The sequence below is a fragment of the Semicossyphus pulcher genome, unplaced genomic scaffold (assembly GCF_022749685.1).
Source record: "Semicossyphus pulcher isolate SPU_LCO1_2020_fin unplaced genomic scaffold, fSemPul1.0.p SCAF_3, whole genome shotgun sequence".
NCBI classification, from domain to species: domain Eukaryota; kingdom Metazoa; phylum Chordata; class Actinopteri; order Labriformes; family Labridae; genus Semicossyphus; species Semicossyphus pulcher.
Window position 1 is genome coordinate 14,709,166 of NW_027211704.1, and position 19,468 is coordinate 14,728,633.

At 39.0% G+C, this 19,468-nt stretch overlaps 3 protein-coding genes across 3 annotated transcripts; all 3 read right to left on the reverse strand.

Moving 5' to 3' along the window:
* Positions 1–862: 862 nt before the first annotated feature.
* LOC138606291 (aminoacylase-1A-like) lies at positions 863–8,360 on the reverse strand. Its single transcript, XM_069678756.1, has 15 exons — positions 8,320–8,360; positions 7,793–7,939; positions 7,170–7,234; positions 6,954–7,058; positions 6,766–6,860; positions 6,492–6,568; positions 5,295–5,384; positions 4,398–4,454; positions 4,219–4,292; positions 4,087–4,136; positions 2,376–2,520; positions 2,112–2,180; positions 1,947–2,026; positions 1,605–1,665; positions 863–1,470 (listed from the first exon to the last, which is right to left on the reverse strand). Exons 2-15 carry the CDS (start codon positions 7,917–7,919, stop codon positions 1,306–1,308), a joined length of 1,260 nt encoding a protein of 419 aa, XP_069534857.1. The 5' UTR covers positions 7,920–7,939; positions 8,320–8,360; the 3' UTR covers positions 863–1,305.
* Positions 8,361–8,636: 276 nt separating this feature from the next.
* Positions 8,637–13,419, reverse strand: abhd14a (abhydrolase domain containing 14A). Its single transcript, XM_069678757.1, has 5 exons — positions 13,119–13,419; positions 12,084–12,364; positions 11,746–11,861; positions 11,144–11,379; positions 8,637–9,864 (listed from the first exon to the last, which is right to left on the reverse strand). Exons 2-5 carry the CDS (start codon positions 12,344–12,346, stop codon positions 9,682–9,684), a joined length of 798 nt encoding a protein of 265 aa, XP_069534858.1. The 5' UTR covers positions 12,347–12,364; positions 13,119–13,419; the 3' UTR covers positions 8,637–9,681.
* A 552-nt stretch (positions 13,420–13,971) lies between these two features.
* Positions 13,972–19,178, reverse strand: hyal2b (hyaluronidase 2b). Its single transcript, XM_069678755.1, has 4 exons — positions 19,043–19,178; positions 17,297–18,276; positions 16,977–17,066; positions 13,972–16,890 (listed from the first exon to the last, which is right to left on the reverse strand). The coding sequence occupies exons 2-4, from the start codon at positions 18,245–18,247 to the stop codon at positions 16,501–16,503; spliced, it is 1,431 nt and encodes a 476-aa protein (XP_069534856.1). The 5' UTR covers positions 18,248–18,276; positions 19,043–19,178; the 3' UTR covers positions 13,972–16,500.
* Positions 19,179–19,468: the final 290 nt, after the last annotated feature.

Consider the following 19,468-nt stretch of genomic DNA (forward strand, 5'->3'; position numbering starts at 1 on the left):
ATACTGTCTTTCAACTTCCAAATCTTAGTTTAGCATGCTAGCAAGATTACATATGCTAAAAGTATAGTCATTGCTGATAATACAACATCATACGTTTTGAAGGAGTTTGAGTAAACCAATTAAACAGGCGATTAAGATTTAAGCTCGATGATGGAGTCGACTAGTTAAAAGTTTGGGGATCACCAAAGTATAAATTATGAGTGTGCGTTCAATCCACCCATGAAATGTTAAGATATTTTACTAAAAGACAAAATGTCAAAAGTTCTGGCAGTAAAGGAAAAGACAGCAGATCACTAGTCAGAAGAATCCTCTGGGGACAAAGTCTTTACAAAATGTTACGTCAGTTCATCCTGTAGCTGCTGCGATATTTCAGACAGTCATTTCCATCCACAGAGCCATGTCCCTCTCTATAAATGTATTTTATTTGGTTGTTTTCAGTTTCTTTGCCAGCTCTAGGGCACATTGTGTAGTGCTACCGTCAAGTCCATCAAGCTCATTGTGAACAGCTTCAGCATCCAGTACATAATAAGTATTTTATTACTTAATTCCAACACTGTACCACATGGCAGTTTTGGGTTGAACTCTGTTCATTTAAAGTCTCCACTAACATTGTTTAACTGATGTTTGAGTTTTTTATGTGGTTATGGTAAATGTTATCCAACGTCCTTGAAGCAGATGGTTGTTTAAAGGTTAAATTGTTTGCTGGAGGCAGTCAGAATCTTCCTCCATAACGCAGCTCTAACACTGCTGCTCATTCATTCGGGGTTTGAATTGCACGCCAATGTGGCATCTGACACCGATCTGTAACTCGTGTATAAGAAAATGTAAGACACATATTTATATTCAAATCAAGTTTATTAGATAAAGTAATATCTGTGCAATCAGCTTAAATCAAGCTTAATCTAAAAAGAAGCAATTACATTACAGTTGATTGATTAGTTTATCAATCAAAGTCCTCTTCACATTTTAGTAGGCTGATTTTTCCCTACTAATTAAAAACAGTGGTTTTACAATGGGTGATATCTCTTTATGACTGCATACACACAGGCACACTCATCCAACACAGCTGACACACAGTAAGTATGTTATTACAAAAAATGATGCAATACTGAGTAATGCAAACCTTATTGTGCCTTTATCCTGAGAACCATGAAAAAGAAATCAATCATACCAAAGGCTAAGTGCTCAGTTTTGGCTTTTGATATATACGTTATTATTCTTTGGTAATCTCTGCAAATGTTTCAAGTTAAATAATCAGATCATCAGTGACATACGTTGTAGAGAGGATTAAAAATGAAGACTTCTCTAAGCCTTATTGGGACAGGCAGGAACGCTGGCGAGAGCTGGGATGAGCCGCTCGAACATGCTGATGCCTTTCAGGAAGACTTGCTCATTCAGAAACTCGTTGTGATCATGCAGCAGGATTGGCGTCCGGTTCATTGGGGAAAAGCCGATAGCGGGGATACCAACCTAGATAAAGAAACCAAAACTATTAACTGGAACAGATCTGATGGAACGGGACAAAAAAATGTCAGACATCAACATAAAACAAGAATAAAAAGATGTTTTCTATCCGGGCTATCACATCCACTTCTCATACTCACAGCTCGGATAAATCGGCTGTCTGTGGCAGCTGGAAATATCTCCTTTTCCAGAGTCACGTTCCTGCAGTGGAGGAATTGACACTCATGATACAAGAAAGAAACTCAGTTTTACCTCAGATGCAAAGACAAGTAAGTGCAGACAGGACAGACAATGCAGTTCTTTATCATCATGAGAAGAGGATTGTGGGAGCTGTGTGAATATTTGCAGCTTAGGTGTGAAATCTCATGAGTGAATGCATTAGAAGGGTTATTTGTACAAAGACTGGACACTAATCTTGTTTTATGATCAAATAAATCAGTAGACAAACAATATTTGGTTGCTGATCTGTACATTGAACTCACATTGACTTGCAGGCCGTACTGAAGGCGCTCCACCAAGGATCATTTTCCTCTGTCGAAGTCACGTTCTGGTTCATATGTTTCTGCAACAGAGAGCAGATAATTTAACCTCTTTGCCAACAGGAACAAACCAACGACACTTCCACATCTGAATGTACATGAGCTGACCTGAGCAAACTTGTACGTGACGTCCTCTCCTGCTTCTCTACACCACTCTTTGATCTGTCGTTCAAAATCCTGCGAGTAATTGTAATAATCAGGAGGTTAGTGTGGAGCTCACGATGAGCTAGAGGTCACTGAACACTCGACACATCTGTGTGTAGAACAGATGTCTGCACGACAACCAGTCACACACTTGAAAGCAAACTGCAGACACACATTTTCATTAATACCGACAGGCACGCGCGCACACACACACACACACACACACACCTGTAGATTCACTGTAGGTGGTATTCTTAGGTCGAAGCTGACGTCCATTTCAGCTGGGATGACGTTGTAGGCCACGCCTCCTTTGACCATGGTCATATTCACTGTGGTGACATCACCGAGCGTGAAGCACTCACTGATGTTCAGCCTGCATTACAAACATACAAATAGACTGTAGTGAAATCTACAGCGAAACACTGAAAACTACACTTCAAAGACATCAGCATCAAATCAAATTGTTTCTTGGTACCAAAAGAACTCATTAGTGACTCACTGATTAGCCACCTAGCATTTTCTTTAAAGGGCCAGAAGCTAAATTCATAAAATCTCTCATTATTCCCTTGAAGGTTTACTGTTGAGAATTGTAACAGGGTACAAAAATAAGGGAAATATAGAGGCAGTGTTGTAAAATTCGTATGGTATTTAGATTTCAATTAATTGTATTGAGTTCATCCTATCCTAAAAAGACTCCTGGAAAAAACCTATATAGACTATCCAGTGTTCAGTACTCCGAGAGGAAATCATTAACACGCACCATTACACTAATCCACACGTCTCTGTACTGCTTAGGAGATACTACTTAAATTGTCTCTCAGGGCAGGTTCACACCAGCATTGTTTAGTCCGATTATTTAGGTGGTGTGAACACTGGAATGAAACTCTGGTGCGGACCAAACAACCGGACCATGGTCCGCAAGAAAAGACGGGTCTCAGTCCCTTCCTGACGAACCAAGGTCCGGTTTAATTCTGGTGAGAAAGTAAACTGACTTAGTAGGACCAAATACAGGAGACAAACCATTAAACTGTGCATTGTAGTATGTTTATGGGTGCTTACATTTGCAGAGACACGCAGCGAAATGAGTGGAGGACAGACGTGGGGGAGCAATGAGGAAATAGAAATATGGGCTGACCAAGCAATTTCACAAATGCTTGTGGAAACGCACGAGAACACGGAGGTATTTAAACTGTCTGTGGAACGGTGTCGGGTAAAAGTAAAAAAACTCCGACAACAAAACATTAAAATCATCGATCATGTTGAGTGTGATTGATCAGTGTGCTCTCTTGCTTTGTTTGCTTCAGGGAGTTTGCCCATGTGGAAATTCTGACCAATCAGAGAGCAGTTTCCTCACGCATTAAAACTTTTGGTCCACTGGTGAACACAAACCAAACTCAAAATGCAACTTTGTAACAACTTGGTCTTTGATTCAGACCACACAAACGGACTTTAGGTGTGAAAGCACCTTAAAAGATTTATTGTAAAAACACTACATTTTAGTGCCATTATTCAGTTAAAGGCTTTAGCTCAGGTTCACAGGTAAGTCCATAAATCAGAGCTGCTTCTTCAGCTTTCAACAAAAATGCTGCATTCTGATTTTCAACATGTATTATTAAAACATCTCAGCAGCCTTAACCCTGGAGGAAACCAGCCAGTAACAGACTGAAAAGTCATTCACAGCTACTCTTGCACAGTTAGAAGAGTGAAAATGTAAATTCTAAGATGCTTTCACACATTATTCAGATCTACTGTATGAAAGGCAGCATGGAGGGGAGCCTTCGTGCTGGAACTGCCTGTTGGGACTCAAGCCTTGAGGCTAACATTCAGAGAATAACAAAGCAGATCAAGTGTTGCGCTATAAATATGCAGTGAATAAAAAATATCACCCCAAACTTACTATGTCTTATTATCAACATGTACTAAGTCAGGATGTAATCACCTTTGTTTCTCCTTCTCTCTGAAGTCCAGGAAGGAGTTTATGACCTGGCGCTGAGGAAGAAAAGACTTAAGTCCTTATGATGTTTTTATGATTTAGCAATACATCAATCGGTTGTTAGTCATGCACACTCACCAGCTTCTCAGCAGCTGTGTTCTCCACAAACCTGGAGCCATGACCTGGACTGCCCGGGCAGTGCACTGTGATCCCTGAGAGAAGAAATCAATCTGCTTGATTCAAGATGGACTTAATCGTCCATTAGCAGAGTCTGCTTATATCGTAGAAGTCTTTTACTGTATGTGTTTTATACTCACACCAGGGGTTCCTCTCTCCATAGAACACAGTGAAGGCCTCGCCAGGGTTGGCCAAACCTGCAGAACACATGCAGACAAATAAAACATGTTTCAACAAAATACGGTCAAACCTTGCGGCAAAAGGACAGAAGTTGAAGCTGTTCACATCAGCAGCTACACCGCATGAACCTCCGCAACCAGGGAGAGAACTTCAGATACACATTTGTCTCTGTGTTAAAAATCAATATAAGGAAATTCAGTACATTTAAATGTGTGGTTGTGGCTCTGGTTACATAAGATCAAATTAATAATGGCTCTGTATCAGACACCACGATGTTTAACTGGCCATGCTGTATTTTATTAGGACAAAGGACACAACAAAGGAAATATAAACATTATTGTTGAAAAGAAAAAAGATATTATGAGATTCCCAAAAGATGTCAAGATGCTGATAATGAACTGTAATGTTCTGAGGTCCAGCCCCAGATATTATTCTATAAAAGGTTTTTTTTTATTATTATTAAAAGAACAAAAAATACAAAGTGCGACTTCCAGACAATATGTCTTAATATGTGGGAATAAGATGGAGGGAAAGGATGCCACAACACGAAGTGAAGTGTTGCTTCTTTCTCTTCATTCCACCTTACTGGTAATGTAGCATGAAGCAAAAGTGTTGTTGCTATAGTAACATGCAGTGTTATATACCGCGCTTGGCACAATGATGCAGAGTGATTATGCCATTGTTAGTTACACAATTTTATCAGACAACAGCAAACTCAACAGATACATCTTTCTTACTCTTGGTATAAACACAATAATTGACCTCAGATCTACATTAATAAGTAACTGAGTGACTTTCAGTGTTCGGGTTCTTAATCATTAACTGTTAAAGGATGGTGCAAACAGTTACGTATTTACCTTCATCGAGCGCAAAGCCAATGTTTAGTTTTTGGAACTCTGGATGGTTCACAAATGTTTCCATTCCCTTGTGACCCCCGACTTCTTCATCTAGGAATAAAAACAAACATTTTGTTGTCAGTTAATCTCAAGCTAATAGTTTAATTTCTGCTGAACACCTGCGTAGTTTTATAAACATATTACATTCAGATGAAAGGCTCTCCTGAACCAAACAGGTGTTTAAATCATTCCGGCTGATTGAACATCTGCTCAGGTTTGGCAAAACAATACAGACTTTTAAACACATATTTAACATGACATATCGTGGCTGAATCTAAATGGAAACTGTCCTCTATTGTCATTATTAACCAGTTGTAAAACTGATATATTCAATGGAAAATTCATCTCCACCATCTGCTGCCATTTGTTTCTGAGCGGACATACCTGCTGCCTCTCATGTTGCTTGAACCACATTTTAGGCAGTTTTTTCCAGCCATGCCAGGCACCCACTGACAAAGCTCTAACTTGTCCCACCATAACAGGTTAAATCACTTTAGATTTATCATCGAATATTCACTACATTATCCAATAACTTAAACTATCAAACCTCATGTAAATTAACCCATCTGTTACATAATTACATATTTTTTCTAAATCATATTAAATCAGCATCGTTACACTCCTCACATTTGCACTATTGTCTTTCGTAGGCTTGTAGATACTAGTTTAATATTTAATGTTGAATGTAGGCTTGTACATACAGCATTAGTTCAATATTTAATGTTTCAGTGTACATAAAGAGCTAAGTCAACCCGGAGTCATATCTGGAGTCATATTCCTTGTATGTGTACATACCCGGCCAATCAAGCCGATTCTGACATTGAATCATGTTATGATGCGATCTCCAGCCTGCCCCTGACGTATTTACTAGTTCATCTTTGATCAACACTGACCCTATGCTCATGTACTGCGGTGTCTGCTATGCTGTCTTTGGAAATGAAATAATTTATAACCCTCATCAGAATCATTAAATCACGCCCATCTTTGGAGCTGTGAGCAGAGCAATTTCAATGAACGGAGATGTACAACTTAACAGTTGTGAAATGCTACCAGGAGACAGAGGAAGGCATCACTAAACCTCCCTCATTGCCTTAAGAAGAGGCCTTATCAATAAAATAAGAGTGGGCGGATCAAGATGGAAGCAATCATATATCATACCGGGGACAAACATTAAGTGCACAGTGCGCATCAGTTTCCGCCCGCCTGCCTTCAGTCTTCTGATGGCCTGGATGAACCTGCAAAGAACAGAAGAAGACACAACAGAGTTATAAAGGATATAAAAAGTGGAGTGTGAACTGACAGTATGCAGCCTGAGAGGGGCTAGTTAAAACAGGGGCCCACATACAGTAGAACACAATTAACAGTGAAGGTCACAACACTAGAGCACAAATCCTGCTTAATACAACAAGTTATCAAGGCAGTGAATACCCACTGTATAGTTACACATTTCATGTCCTGTGATCCCCGGGCATAAATGTTGCCCTCTGCATCTTTGAAAGCACTGAAAGCATCGTATTTCCAATGTTCCTGGAGAAGAGATTCATATCAAATCCATTTTTTATATGTCTATTACAGATTAAAACAGGATTATAACACTATAGACAGAGGCGGATGTCATACCTGAAAAACAGGCACGACATCCGTGTGGGAATTCAGTAAGATCGACTTCAGGCTGGGGTCTGTCCCTTGCCATGTCATGATGGACACGACTCTGCCAGGGCAAACCTAAAGGTACAGGCAGCGACAGATAAGGCCAAATGTTTCCTATAAGAGGAAGTTTTACTAATTTCTTAACAACATAGGAGAATGGATTATGTAACAATCGCAGACACACACCTCAATCTTTTTCAGTGGTAGCCCAAGCTCCATCGCGATCCTGTCGAGGAACTGAAGAGCAGCATCTACACATGAAAAAACAGTCTGTTATATTACAAACTGGAAACTGGACATTCATTACTCCTGCTGCAGGTTATAGAGTTATTGTTTGACCCATACATTGTAACAGAAACTCTCACAACTAAATCATTTTCTAGCCACTTTCAGATTTGTTTGAGATCGATAGATAGATAGATAAGATAGATAGATAGATAGATAGAACTTTTCAAGACTGTCTTACATAACTGGGAGTGTTTACTGCCTTACAGACGCAGATAAGAATTGGACTTTGATAAATCACAGTACCTGAGATGACACAACTGATACACGCAAATACATGTAAATACATGTCATAAATGTCTGCTAGAAGGTTTAATTTTAAACTTACCCACTATTGATGTTTAACTATAGCTGTGTGAAGGGATATGATCTGGTCAATTTAACATTTGAAGTGAAATAACTTCCAGTGTACTCTGAATTGTCCATTCTGCTCCCTAACAACCTGTGTTAGACCCAAAAATCCAACCTTGACATTTAGAAATGACATGGCTTGATTCCAGCTTATTGTGATGAGGATATCTCACCATAGTCCGGGTCTGGGTGGACAGTTTTGAGGCGGAGGTACTCTCTGAACAGACTGACAGAGGGGTCCTCTCCCTCGGGACAGCTCTGTCCTCCTCCAACACCTGGACCATCTTTGTCAGGCAGCATGGTGTGATTTATTCACTTCTCTGAGGACACAGTCATACCATTCAAAACACCGCGACATACAAGCATATTACGAAACATGCTAACGCTAGCTATATTTATACTGTTAGCTGTTTTTATAAAGACATTTATTATGTGCCAGGCCAGCAGCCTGTAACAGTAACATTACTGTTAGTTGTCGCTTAAAGCACCAACTGCTGCAGGATCAGTATCATGCTAAAGTAGCTAGCTAGCCCTGCTGTCAACTTCTTATTCTCTCTTTAGCCGCAGTACAAGCTGTGGCTTCCTCTTAACCGTAAGCTAAGTAGCTAAGTCTTAAGCTAATAAGCGGGGACGGCATGTCTGCGAAGAACGTAGCTAAATTTAATTATTGTTTTAGCTAGTTATTACTCACAGTACTCACCCTGTGCAGCCAACTTGCTTGTCAGGTGAACAGCTTCCCTGCGTTAGCTGACAGCTGATTGACTTTCAAAATAAAATACCTTTTCCTGTAGTATAACGCTAAATACATGCTTCAATCTCTGTTTTAGGGAATTAACACAAAATATGTCATTTCAACAAAAGAAAGCAAGAATGTGGGCTCATTGTGCATGTGGCCTGACCAAGCAAACTACAACAAGGGGTCACCGGGGAAATAAAATGAAATGAATTGGAGTCCTACAGTTTCAAAGGGTAACAACCATCATTTGTTTTACTTACTCTTTTGAATATTTAACGGTCAACCACTTAACAATATTAGGAATAAAGGGAGTATTCTCATCCTTTACTTAAAGGTAAAGTTGACAATGTATTTTGGATGCACTTTTTGTCTCAAAAGTATTCTAAATGGAAATATTTAAGACAAGAAAACATATCTTCAGTATAATCTATTTGTACGGGAAACAGATGTCGTAAAAAGTGTTGTCAGTTACCCCCCTAGCACTCTCCCATAAGTCAGCAAATGCCAGCAGTAAAATAACCTCCCAAACAGCAGGTTACTTAAATACATCACAATAACTTCAGTTCCCAAAACATGGCATTACATCAACTGAAACGAAAACAATTACCCAATTAGATTTTATTTTAAGCTATGCATGTATCTTATTTTAAGTTTGTTCTTTGCATGATTGTCCAAACTTATTGCAAATATATTACATAGAACTTTATCTTCATTATATACATAAATGTGAGTTGTTGTTTTTTAATCATTTTTATGGTCTATATTCTTTTTACGCATTTTTTATTACAGTATCAGTTCAGTTTGCTGTTGTTGGGAACAGCATGATTTTTCTTGGAGCTGGAGCTAGAATGGTAAGTAGTGAACAGAAGCGAACAAAAGCGATTGAAACACAGACACCTGCTACATTTGCATATTTACAGTAACCTACATGTCACCTACAAAAATGGCAACAGTGAAGCAAACACATTCCATGTTTTAACATGCAAAGACAGACATGAAACACATGAAACAAAACTCACCACTATACAAGTCTGAAGCTATTTTTAAAACAAGCTGAGGAGAACTAGTTCTTTTTGAGTGACACTGTGGGAAGATGAAAATAATAACACTTTAAAACATCTGAAATATTGTATTATTTACTGTCACAACAAGATTTGACATGCCATTTTCCACCCGCTCTCTTGGGATGTTCTTTGCTTCAGGTAATAGTATGAGAATAACGCTGACCATGGTACTGTTTGTGTTCTTGTAGAGTTCTTCTGTCTGTTTTTTTATATTCTTTTTTTAGGTTTCCATCTTTGTACCTCCTCATCATGGCTACACAGTTCACTTCAGTTTGCTCAGAAATTCGATCAAGCCTTGGTGAAATTCTCTGGGTTTGTCCATGTAGCAGGCATGGCGAGCTCCTTCTAACTTCAGCACAAAGTGATTTGGAAGTTGTATGAGGTTCTTGTGGGACTGGGCGCCAAGATTTGTGTCCAGGGCTCCAAACACAATGAGGGTGGGAGTCTTAAAAAACACATAGGAGAGAGAAGACTATAAGAATGTGGAGAGTAAACAGCTACACACATGCAGACTTCATTACCAGCATACAGCTATGTTAAGTTAGACAAAGTCTTCTGACATACATGTGGGGTACATCTACTAATGGTTCAACAAAAATACACCATGTTGGCCTGACTTTCAAATACAACTGCAACTTCTGAATTTTTCTAATCTTTCAGTCATATATTTTTTCCTTTTGCTTTGTCAGTCATTTAGTTTACTTATAAAACTTTAAGACATGAAAAAATGAAAAAAATAACTTAACTTAAAAAATTAAAAAGAGCTGAAACAATTACATGCTTAATCAATTAATCAACACTATTGTAATGTTTGATTAATGGGGATAAATCTTTGTTTTTATTATAGCAATAATGCAAAACCTCATTCCAGCTTCTCAATTGGGAGGACATGAAAGAATAACAGACATTTTATAACAGTTGATAGATGTAAAAAAAATTAAGTGGGGGGTAAATTGATAGTGAAAGTAGTCACTAGTTGAGGCCCTTAAAAGATTACTTTTCCACTCCCAGTTTAACAGTAATTAAGAATCATGAAAGCATGCATTGACTGTGCTTCACATTGAGACTGGTTTACAGACTGGACAAAATTGACGACCAGCACAGAGTCCCAGACCCCTGGGAGCCCTAGACGTCAGACAATCACTGTACCTACTGGTTTGTGGTCATTTGACTAACAGTGGTTTTGTTCAACAATAAGGACCACTTAAATTCTTAATCTCAGAAACAACTTGTGAGATGATGATCTTGACACCCTGAGTTGTGGAGGGGCCTGTATCAAATCTAGTTTAAAGACTTCCTTCATCAAGGTAACATTGTGCTTGCATGGTGCATATACCTGACTAAATTAGGATTCATTCAAATAACACACCTCCAACCTGAGGTCAGGAAGTAATCAGTTGCTGGAGGATAATTAAATAAACTGGCAGTTTTTAGAATCCATTAGTGCACAGAGCTGTACTGTAAATAAATCAAACTTAACTGGTAATTTGAAGAGACATGTTATGTACACAAGGCTCCAAATTAGGAAGAGCTGCAGTTAATTTATGTCTTAGCGCCCCCTAGTGGGCATGCCTCAGTGGTGTGAATGCCGAATTAAAGACACAGTTCAAAAAATTTAAAGTGACCCCTTAAGTCATGAGAAACACCATTAAAGTTTGTTTACTCACATAACACACAACTAATGTTAGAACTGTATAAATCACAACAGTCTTCACCTCCCTCACCTCAACACTTTGGTACTGCTGTGGAGTGTAACTTCGGGTACCGACTGGTGCTATGGGAATGAAGCCGTGTAGCTGAGCGTTGTTCTTCATGAGGAAGGGGATGGAGTAGTGTCCACTCATGGAGGGGCTCAAAAGCACAGCTGCCCTGACGCCCAAAGACTCCATGAACCTTGAGAGGAGGTCCACGCGGTTCTGGTCGGTCTTCAGAGCCTCTGAGTCCGGCGATTTTCCGTACCCTCCAGGAAGAAGGAATTAAATCGTGATTAGACCTCTCTTTAGAGTGTTTTAGTTTAGCTTGTGCTTGTTGCAAAAAGCACTGGACATGTTGCAACCCAGCAAATGAAAATGTATGAACGCTGCTAACCAAGTTTACACACCCCACTGAAACACAACACATATTCGTTTTCATTACTTGCTTAATTTAGGAATATGTAAATTCTGCTCTTCTTCTTATTATTCTCAGCAATGGAAAACTAGCATCCAAAGCGTCCTGTTCAGCCATCATCCACCATTAAGTCATCCTTCTCCCAAAATTTAAACTAGTTCCGTTAATACAGTGTAAACATCATTGTCACAAACATTAATGCTGCTTATGTGCGTACCTGGCAGGTCCATCGCTAGGGCCTGATATCCATTAGTCGCCAGGAGGGCCATCGTGCCGATTTCTTCCCAGGTTTTGGATGTGAAGGCCTGGCCATGCAGAAGGACCACTTGTAGCCTGCGAAGATAAAGCTATTTGTTTTGCCATGACCTCTCAACTTTTAATACTACCACAGACCTTGTGAATATATCAAGTAAGAAATGTAGGTTAGCAGCAGTGTTTTGGGGTAAATGACCACTCATTTACACTCCCCAAGATAACTTGCTTTGAATAGTAACAAGAACAAAGCACACAATCTCCCAAAAATGTTTTGAGGATGTGCCCACATTCCCAGCTCACCTGGGTAATATCTGTCGTCCAGCTCCATCAACAGGTAAAGCTTCTCTGAAGAACAGAGGAGGGTCTCCGGGTAGCTGTCCAGTGCGGATAGACACGTTGATGGTTGGAAGTGCTGGAGGGGGGGTGGCCATCAGCCCCATTCTTTGAGCTTCAAGAGATGGCTCCATGCTGCCCTGGCGAATGGACGGCAGCAGCAGGTACAGTAGCAATGTGGCCAATAACACCAGGCCCAGAACTACGAGACGATTACGCAGGAAATTCATTTCTTCTAGATGAAAAATCTGGAGAAAGGGGAAGAAATTGCATTGTCTGAGTGTCCATCATATAAAACCTAAATATCTGACGGTGTATAAAGAAATTGCATTCATCATCCATTAAGACAATTGTTGTTCAACCTGTGGCTTTGTCTTTACTTCACATAATTTGTCTCTAAATGTATTTTTATAGTTTGGACCATCATTCGTATCAACAAATTAACTAACTGCTGTCATATAAGGAAAAGGGAGACAGGGCCCATTTGCAGATATCAGCTAATAACTCAATGCTGAACACAGAGGTATAATAGACTTAAATACAAAGATAACACATGTCTAGTACTAAACCCTTTATGTTTTCTTACTGTAGGCTGCAGGCATTAGAAGATACATTCTTCAAATAAAGACATCATCTTAATCCAACTTGCAATGATTCACGCTTATAGTGCTTGACAAATGAAACTATAACATTAGTGTATTGAGAACTATTAACCAGGATAGTCCGTTGAAACAGTCAGTACTACAGGTGGAGAGAGAAACAGAGATCCAGAATAAAGCCTTAGAAATGTAATCCGTTAGAGTAAAGTTAATCCTCAGGGATTATGTGTGAAACAAATGTAGTAAAGCAGCGCAAAACTAGTAAATTGACCAGTGTAATTTGGCCAGAATATGCAAGAAAGCTAACATTAGCTCCTCTATTAGCTAGCGTTAAGTCTCTGTACAAAGGGATACTTGTAGGAGATGAGATGTAGTAAGGATGCAGCCACAGAGGGCAACATACCAACACAGAGGAGACAACTGGTAGACACGTTCACTGACAGAAGAAAGAGGCTTTCTGCTTTATCGTCATGTCTTCTGCATGTCTGGCTGCCAGTAATAGGAAATAACGCTCAATGGCTTCGCGTAGACGCTGCTGGTAGCTAGCTTTTCAAACCGAGAGCAGAAATTGTGCATTTAGCCTGGCGCTAGTTATACATTTTCATACTAACAAGACACTAGTTGTATCTTTAACGTCCTTATTATAGAAATGTATCGGTCAATTCTACGTAAAAACGTCATAGAAACTGTTACGAGAGAAAGTCGAGAAATGAAAAAAAAAGTATGAATTTGTCCGTAACAGAAAATCTACTACGGTCTAAATCTTCTGTTCCGAGTCGGAGCACAATGCGAGATGCACATAACAACACCAACCATACCAGCACGTCATTTCCCGCTTCTTATAGTGGCAAAACAAACAACAAAAACAGTTTTTGGAAATAAATGCATAAGTTATAGGTAATGCATAAGTGATCTAAAAAATATATTTTCTGCTGAACTTTTAGCAAAGAAGTACTCTATCTCTTAACATAAAGATACATTGGTACTGGGTGGTTTAGGGAGTGATATCTAGGGTCCTCTTCTTTTCCAACCTGCTTTTTGCTAAAAAAAAAAGAAAGAAAGTAACATGTACCCTACCATATATTCTCTCTTTCTATAGTGTTTAGTTGCTAATGTTTAGCATACCAAATTGTTATTCTGTTTTCTCCATATCTTTGTTGTGATTAATCCTGCAGTATGTTTCAATCGTGGAGTTGAGATACAGTACAGTACAAACACAATATATTTTTTAAATTATTTTAATATTTTTGCACAAAGAGTAAACCGGTGTTGTTACATGAATGGAATCCCCGTAGACAGTCACCAGATAATAACAGAAACAGCAAAAAAATACATTCAAATTCAAATAATTAATTTCTCTTATGTATCAGATGGTAATTCAAATGCTTTGAAATACAAACCCCGTTTCGTATTTGGTTTTAAACAATAACATCAACGCATTTAGGCAGAATAAAGCTTGGAAATTGAGGTTATTTCATTATTAACAATAAGGCTAAAAACAAGAAGTGGAGTGGTACAAGAGTAAAGTTAGAAGATTATGTGAGACAAAAATGTCATAGTTTTAGATTTTTGATTTTACCCTTCAGACAGCTACTAAAAAAGTCTATCAGAGCACACATCATGTTTGATAGTAAAAAAAGTCCCCTTTGAAAATGTTTGATAATGACTTCTCGTATCCTCATTATCGTATTCATACTATTGTGAAATAAATGAAAAACACTGGTTGCCTAAAAGATGTACAAAGAACATATAAAATGTCTGATGTCTGAAGAAAAGGCATGAGTTTGAAAATTGTTGGTAGTATATTTTAAAAAAGGAAAATATGCATTATACATAGATGACATATTTTAATTGTATAATTCAAGTATTGTGTTTTCTAAATCTGATTAATATGTTCATGAGTCGTATTTAGAGATAATGAACAATAGAACCCCTTAATCTCAAAATGCAACTAAGTTGAAATGCAAGGAAGGGATAATCACAAAAGCATCCTTTCTTGTTAAGATTCACAGTGGAGCATCTCTCTGACATGGCACAATAAATGAAAACAAAATCAAAACACTGCATCAAACTTTACTGGACTGACAATAGGCTTCTGTACCAGCAACAGTAAGTCATGTCACTTCTTGTAAGTATCAACATGAATTAAAGCCAGGTCCTTCTCAACAAAAAAGCAGATAAAGTGCAAAAAGTAGATAAAGTTTGCAGCATACAAAAAATGTTCTATTGCAATATTATTCGTGTGAATTCCCATTTTTATGTTTGTCAAAAACAGCACAACTAAACACTTCCACACTGGTACCATACATCATTTTAGGTAGCTAAATACTTTGTTTTGATCAAGGCCATATATAATAAATACAGAAACTACTGTATAAATATGAATCTGCTCAGCTGGCTTCAGTCTAGGTAATATATTTACTTGGAAATACATAATACGAAGTTGCCGCTACAGTAGTTGCTATGAACACAGTATCACTTGAAAGGAATGGTGACACAAACTGCTGTACAAGCAAGTCATACTACAAACTAACGAAACATTACAATTGTTAATTGAGTTTGTGTACAGACCCGAACCAACACTGGATTTCAGCGGCTGATTAGATGTATGAGTAAAAATAAGTTTATCAGCAGAAAATCAATTTCTTTAACATAGATTAAAAAAAAAGATCCCTTACTTTGGTTACTATAAAATTGTGTCAAACATAAGAAAAATATGTATTTTGGAAATTCTGCAGACAAATCTTTCAAGTTACTTATCAGCAGACGGATTCGCCCTTAATACCAGTACATCTTGAACATGCTTAAATCTGCATTGATCAGTGGGACTGTAAAAGTGTATTTGTACAGTTATAGTGCAAGGATCTGTTAATCCTCCTGTTTATTTTCATGAAAATTAACACATATTTGGAAAAAGTTACATACCTTGGCTGATGAACTATTACTTATTTGACACAGAGATCGTATCTAGTTTTCACAGTGTTATTATTGTGCATTAAAAAGACACCATTAGCAAGCAATGCTACAGGACTGTCCACCCTTTTTAAATGAATACACATTTTTATGGTTAATTTAAAAAATGCTCCGCATTTAGTGTTAACATCAGAATAAAGCACTGTGCCCAGGACGGGGCTGAGATGAACGCCTCAATATCACAAGCTGTAAGTGTAAACAATGGCACTATAAAAAAAGAGCACTTTCTACTGGTAGTCCAGTTAAGGCACAATTATGAACTGAAACAGGCAGGTCCAGCCATATTGTTTCTATAAACCAAAGATAACCAATGCTGTCTAAGACTCTATTTATCCAGCTTCTGGAATAACACTTAACAGCCTGATTCACCAACAGATACAAAGCGCTGTAGCAATATGCAAATACTTGTTGGGTTTGTCACTGGGAATAAAATTGGCCACATTTTCATTAAGCTTGCTTAAACGTTTTTCCTGTGATTTTACATACGAAATATATTTAAAAAAAAACATGGAACCTGGCAGAGACCTTTAAGACATTGTTATGATTTCTGACATAAATTGATAAAAAATGAAGGACCAGTTTCAATATTGATGATGGATGCGGTCCTGAGGTTGGAGCTCTGCCGGTGCAGACTATCACTGGGCTGGGATTAAAATCTCCTGTCACACTGGGAGACGACGGACCAACTGTTTGCTGTTGTCAATGCGTCAGGATCATGAGTGCACAGAAACTTACCACCTCCATGTTGAAATATCTGGACTGTCCATTTCAGGGTTGGCAGAAGCATTGAATAGTTTCACTTCTCAGTTTCCTCAGTGCAGCAGAGTGAAGAGTCCTAGTGGGAGTAAAAGGCAAAGGGGCCAGGTCCCTAAAACAGAGGAGCCTCTATTCTGCCCTTTTTCTTTCTCCGCGCAGGCCTCACCCCTGTACCCACTGTAGCACTGGCACTGGAAGTGTGTGTGGAAAACATCCAGCTCAGCTCGGCCAGGACGGCCTGTTACCTTCAGCTGGCCACCCTGACTGGTGATGCTGTGTGTCACGGGGCTGAGATGCAGGTACACGTCATTGTCTGGTATCTTGCGCAGACAGCGGCCGTGGGATTTACACATCTCCTTACTGCACTGTTCTGCTGCTGTGGACACGTTGAGCAGGTACCGGCCCAGCGGTCCCTGAAGATACCCATTAAGGGTAGAGCAGCTGGCCTACAGGGACAAAAAGGAATGTTAACCCCAAACCACTAAAACCAGATTAATCAGCACTGGATGAGAAGAGAAGGTATGACACTTACAGTGCTGCTTGCATAGGAGGTGTCGCCCCAGAAGATTACGCCTGCAGCTCCAAGTGCAACACTCTCACCGATAGTAGAGACCAGATCCATCTACAAAACATGAACACAAACTTTTTAGTGGTCTGCTGAAGAAAATATTATGACAAGTATAACTTTTATGTAAATATGTCTCCGAGTAAGCTAAAGGACTTATAACAATGTTGGAACAATGGAAACCTATCATTATGTAAACTGCCCCGTCTTATCCATATGGATACATATACAGTATAACTGCACTCCTAGCAAACATGATAAATGTAAACTTGCTCTAGCCAACTTACTTCACTTAGGAGGGTCATCTGACTGATGTAAGTCGGGCGGGTATAAACAAAAACAGGACGTGCCAGTCCATCCCCAACAGATGCCAGGCGCATCGCCTCCTTCACCCTGTTTCTGACAAAGAGGCGCCCATAATTTGTAGAGCTTAGCACAGAGCCCATGTATATAGATGGGAAGAATGCTGTACATTCCATCCACAACCAGTTAAGTTGATCATTGCGAGCCATCTCCACAACAGGACAGCGGCCTGTGTAGTTCGTCAGGCCTCCCCTGTAGTCATGGTTGTAACAATCTGGAAACAGATAAAAGCCCCACAGTTGATTTGGCCTCAAATTCTTGGCAAGTTTCAAAGTCTCCAGCATGAATTTGCGAGCCGATAGCTCAAATTCCTGCTGTGCAACTTTTGCAACTTGTTCTGGGGTCCACTTTGGGTTCTTTTTGGCTACCAGTTCACGAGATTTACTTCGATAGATATCTTTAGTATCCCAATTTCTGATCCACAATGGTCTCCACTCCTCCCAGTCAATAACAGCCAAACCTTTCGCCTCTGGCTCGCGGATATATTTTTGCACACCTTCAGGCATCTTTTCATAGTGCTGAGTGAGGCTGGCAAGCTGTGGAAGGCCTCCATTCACTGCAGTGCCACCATGCTCATAATAGGGATACAACCCAAGGCGCTCCTTATAGAAAATTGTTAGGTTCTGCCGGACAAAGCCCTCATTGGGGGATGCCACAATGTCAAACTGGTCCAGAGATAAAGTTACACCATGCCTTGGGGCACACTCCTGGGTTGGGGCATTCCAGACAAGAAGAACTGGCTTCTGGGAATATAATGGCCATCGTGTCTGTTTTATTTCCCCTGAACAAAAGACTGTCCATGGTGTCAGCAGAGTCAGGAGCAACCAAGGCAGCTGGCCAGCCGTGGTGAAAAGGGAGAGAAATACAGCCTTCATTGTCACTGCGCACCTTCTCTCCTCTTTCACTAGAAGAGAAAAATAAAGTAGTTTTGTTTAATTCAGGGGAAAAAAGCATTAAAGATCAAAATATGTCCGCAGCTCAGCGGAATTTAACACTCTATATGAAATCTGAAAATAAAAAAAACAGGACGTTTTTAAGTAAACTGTGGGGTAATATTTAATGAATGTGGCATCAATACGCACTTTGTGTAATTTATGTATGTCTAAAAGTATCTGTTTCTGCAGTTCTTGTTCATGTACTGTAATTTCTATTTTTAAGAGTTGCACTGAGGCACTTCCCTATCAGTTATATTGACAGAGCAATAAAATTTCTTATCTGATCTTGTGACCTCATATATCTCAAAATAAACTGAGTTTGAGCAAACATCTCTTTAGTAAGCAATTAGCCTACATCGGCACGAAGAATCTAAAAAGATTATGTAGATTAGGTAATGTTAGCACATTAGGTTTAAATGACTTTTTACAAATATGGTTTAAAGCAACCAACTTCCTGTTTGATTGAACTTAATCAAAATTAATCATTTTACATCGGATATCAGTTCTGACCACTTAGTTTAATGTTGGTTAGAAGGAAATGTGAAAGAAATAACAAAAAAGAAAAAAGAAAAACAACATATTTTAACATTTCACTGCTGTTAACGCGAAGTGCTTTAAACTTCCGTCCACTAACTAAGTTAACAAAACTTTGCCAAATTAGCTCAAAGTTTCATTGAAGATAAAAGATGTGCTAAACTAGCTAACGATTTGTTTATTCTACCTTTCCAGACTGACCTGTTCTGATGAAGCTGAGTACACGGTCTTATTCCACTCATGCAACCGTCAGATAAATAAGTTTGCCACCGCCCTGCCATGTGAAAAGTTACAATCATAGTCCGTTCAATCCATGTTAATGATTAACACAATTTGCCTGCTAAGGCTAACAGAAACCACGACATGAGAAATGATGACGGGTTAACATTGGGCAACAGTTATGTGTGTTCGGCTCTTCTGTGGGGGGGTTAGGAATTTATGAGAGACTCAATTTATCTTTTGCTGACGTTTGAATTAATACAGTACGATGTTTCACTGTAAATGTGGTTCTGTTTAACACTTAACGATAATCTTACGCCAACCCTCAAGAATTTGAGAGTTATTTGAAATTCCAGTGCCGATAACCCCCCCTTACTCAAAACTAAAGTGGTCTATTCTCCAAGTTCT

Bases quoted from the DNA above. Each gene is read 5' to 3' on its own strand.
- LOC138606291 (XM_069678756.1), bottom strand. From the start codon at position 7,919: ATGCTGCCTGACAAAGATGGTCCAGGTGTTGGAGGAGGACAGAGCTGT. The intron at 7,235-7,792 runs GTGAGATATCCT...TTTCATGTGTAG, and splicing joins CCACCCAGACCCGGACTATG to ATGCTGCTCTTCAGTTCCTC. The intron at 7,059-7,169 runs GTGTGTGTCTGC...CTGTACCTTTAG, and splicing joins TACCACTGAAAAAGATTGAG to GTTTGCCCTGGCAGAGTCGT.
- abhd14a (XM_069678757.1), bottom strand. From the start codon at position 12,346: ATGAATTTCCTGCGTAATCGTCTCGTAGTTCTGGGCCTGGTGTTATTG. The intron at 11,862-12,083 runs GTGAGCTGGGAA...TTATCTTCGCAG, and splicing joins GGACGACAGATATTACCCAG to GCTACAAGTGGTCCTTCTGC. The intron at 11,380-11,745 runs GTACGCACATAA...TTCTTCCTGGAG, and splicing joins CCTAGCGATGGACCTGCCAG to GGTACGGAAAATCGCCGGAC.
- hyal2b (XM_069678755.1), bottom strand. From the start codon at position 18,247: ATGAAGGCTGTATTTCTCTCCCTTTTCACCACGGCTGGCCAGCTGCCT. The intron at 17,067-17,296 runs GTAAGTTGGCTA...CATGTTTTGTAG, and splicing joins AGATGACCCTCCTAAGTGAA to ATGGATCTGGTCTCTACTAT. The intron at 16,891-16,976 runs GTAAGTGTCATA...TTGTCCCTGTAG, and splicing joins CCTCCTATGCAAGCAGCACT to GCCAGCTGCTCTACCCTTAA.